We start from the raw sequence: 3010 nt of genomic DNA, 5'->3' as shown, positions 1-3010 counted from the left end.
CTTACAGTTTCCTTAATCATTTACATTTGATACAATTTTTCAATGGTCGTTTTTATTGCTTTACTTATTCAATCTTACATTTGAGATAAAAAATAATCACACAGATACCATTCCTTTTTTATTAAAATATTATATAAATTATTATAATATGTTTAAATATATCACATATTTAAAATCTTAAAACATATATCTTACATAATAAAATGTTGATTATATTTATTATAACAGTTAGCATTAATTGAAAGTATACTCAACTTATAATTTAAATTACTGTAAAGATTTTCAGATTTGTACACATTAAAAGCAAAAATTTAGTATAATAGCCAAATATATTTCTGTACATAATCCATAATATACATACATTATTAAAATTACAGATATGAATCCATATACAGAATTAGTTATAAAAAAATTATAATAATTAGCTATATAGTGGGATGTTTTTGATTTAATTCTTTTTAATGCATACAGGTTTCTAAACATTTGTATTTGAACAAATGAAAATGATTAAGTAATAATTTTATCAAAGCATTTTTATGCTTTCCTGAAAACTTATGTAAATATAAATTCAAACATTCACAATTGTATTATTTTATTTGTAAGTGTCAAAGCGTATTTTGTACATTTCATGGTGCTATAACATAACCTCAAGGAATGTAAATTCTAGAATATAACACTGCAAAGAAATGATACTTGAAATATGTACAATGATACTCAATTATCGAGCAACTATTGAATATATGATTATACTTAGACACATAAATATTTTGAAGATAATTGTAACATTATACATTTGTATTTTGGAGATATTATTTTACAGCAAAAACAAATATATCATTATCTATTTTACATTTCCAAGATTATAACATATCAATGTTTGACAATCAGTTATTTGAGATGTTACATTGAAGTAAAGGAAAATCTTATATGTGTCTCATTAATTAAATAATACTGTGATAATATGAATATTGTCTAAAATGTACAATCCGTTTTGAAAAATAATTTTATACTACACTTTTAAATTTCCTTCAAAACAGATCTTAAAAGGAGCTGTACATTTAATGCACATGCTTTAATAAAACATCATTAACATTAGTTTCTAAACTAACCCTTGTTATTTTATAACAAATTCATGTATAAAAAAATAAATTCATTACTTACTCATAACTTAAATTGATCGATATGATTATCTCCTTCTTTGAAGCATAAAAATTTTTGCTAAATATAGAATAAAATGAAAGATGAAACTTCATTTAGTTTGTTAATTTACAATTATGATTTAAGATAACTTTATAGTGTGCAAATTCGTATAAGATAGAAATTATTTCCTAAATATTTAATATCCCAAATAACAGTCATAGGATGAACTTTAATCAGTCTTTAACCTTTTAGATGTTGGTTCACTATTTTGTGAATTAGAATCTTCAGAAAATCCCAGATGCGCAGAAAAGTCAGTTAATCCTTGGGAATCACTAACTGTTGAAAAACCTAATATATTGTAAAACTTTTGTAAATTTTAACATTCAAGAAATAACAGATATGTCATAAAGTATTAAAATTTAACTTACATGTATTTGAATCCTCTGTAAGACCAAAATTAGAGTTTGACGAATCTAATCCACTTTTTCTTGGCAAACCATTTTCCTTGTCTGCAACTGTCTTTGTCTTCTTCTTCTACGCAATAGAATATTGATTTTTATTTCTTACTTTTATACATGCTTCGTAACTTCTGTTTACCTGATCAAGTGTTGATATAGGTACCCATTTATAAATCTTCATAGTAGTTTCTCCTATTGTAACCCATTTCTTTTCCCTATAAAAGTGTCGGCATGAAAAGCACTGATGATTTCTTGGATCAATATTAAAGTAACAGACAGAGAAGCTACCTTCTTTACTGTTATTAAAAAAGCAGACATACAACACTATTACTCAATCAACACGCATAAAACATCTCAGAACTACAAAAGTCTGTTTACAGCTGACATGTGTAATGCAAAATCTCTATTAAACCTTGCAAAGAAGAAAAATTTTTATCCATTTTTGATATCCATATAGTCTTACTACATTCTTTCTTTTATTTTCTTTTGTAAAACTTTTCAACATTTCCTCGTGCATCTATAATATGTTAAGAGATTTACCAATGGCGAACTTTGTCAACGACTTGCATTACACGCTTAATATCATCCTTGGCACGACTACGAGTCTCTGCACGTACAGACCGCGACATCATGTTACGCGATTATATGTCACTTTCAACTAACGCGATATAAAGCACTAGGACATTCGTCGATAAAGAGGTTAGAGAACTGACAGCAATTACAAATTTCCACAGCAAGATATCAAACACTTTCAATTTGAACGAACGAGAATCACAAATATTACAATCATAACAAGACGATAGGTCGGCGAGAATAAGTAGGGGTAGGGACGAGAAATATGGCGGAAAGCAGTGATACTCATCGATAAGCTACAATTCTTATATTTTGAAAAAATTGAGACCATTAATTTATATGTTAAATATACATATATATGTAAATATATAAAATTTTGTATTAAATTTTCGAATGGCGGTAGTATAGAAAGATCGCTAGAGGTTAAAGCATATTCTAGCAGGTTTAGTTAACATGAGCACCACTGACACAAATAGACGAATAAATGCAACTATAATACATTCTCTATTCTATACTATTATTAAAATATAAACACATTTTTGTTACAAACACATATTTAATAAGATAATACTGATGTTGGAAAATATATAAAAATTAATATAACAGATAAATATTGCAACTTCAAATGTGCAGAATAATATTCTAGGATGTCCCTATATGTTAATTCCATGGACATAAGAATATAGGAACCGAGCAATAATTGTGCGGGTGAAGTCGTTTCTGAGGAACAGGAGAGTGGTATTTGGAGCCGCATTGATGATTGGTTGTGATTGCGTAAGGGCAATCTTATTTTCATTGAGTAAGAGGAAGCCAGTGTAACTGACTGACTAGTTTATTTT

General features: G+C 27.2%; 1 protein-coding gene across 2 annotated transcripts; it reads right to left on the bottom strand.

Moving 5' to 3' along the window:
* Positions 1–575: 575 nt before the first annotated feature.
* Positions 576–2885, bottom strand: BCL7-like (chromatin remodeling complex subunit BCL7B-like protein). Of its 2 annotated transcripts, none has more exons than XM_076621800.1 (4): positions 2139–2885; positions 1738–1813; positions 1569–1674; positions 576–1476 (listed from the first exon to the last, which is right to left on the bottom strand). In XM_076621800.1, exons 1-4 carry the CDS (start codon positions 2228–2230, stop codon positions 1370–1372), a joined length of 381 nt encoding a protein of 126 aa, XP_076477915.1. In that variant the 5' UTR covers positions 2231–2885; the 3' UTR covers positions 576–1369. The 2 variants fall into 2 exon arrangements, with proteins under 2 accessions (XP_076477915.1, XP_033194023.1); XM_033338132.2 differs by having other exon boundaries at positions 576–1488; positions 2139–2718.
* Positions 2886–3010: the final 125 nt, after the last annotated feature.

Source organism: Bombus vancouverensis, chromosome 9, assembly GCF_051014615.1.
Source record: "Bombus vancouverensis nearcticus chromosome 9, iyBomVanc1_principal, whole genome shotgun sequence".
Classification (NCBI taxonomy): domain Eukaryota; kingdom Metazoa; phylum Arthropoda; class Insecta; order Hymenoptera; family Apidae; genus Bombus; species Bombus vancouverensis.
This window is presented reverse-complemented; position numbering and strand designations above follow the sequence as displayed.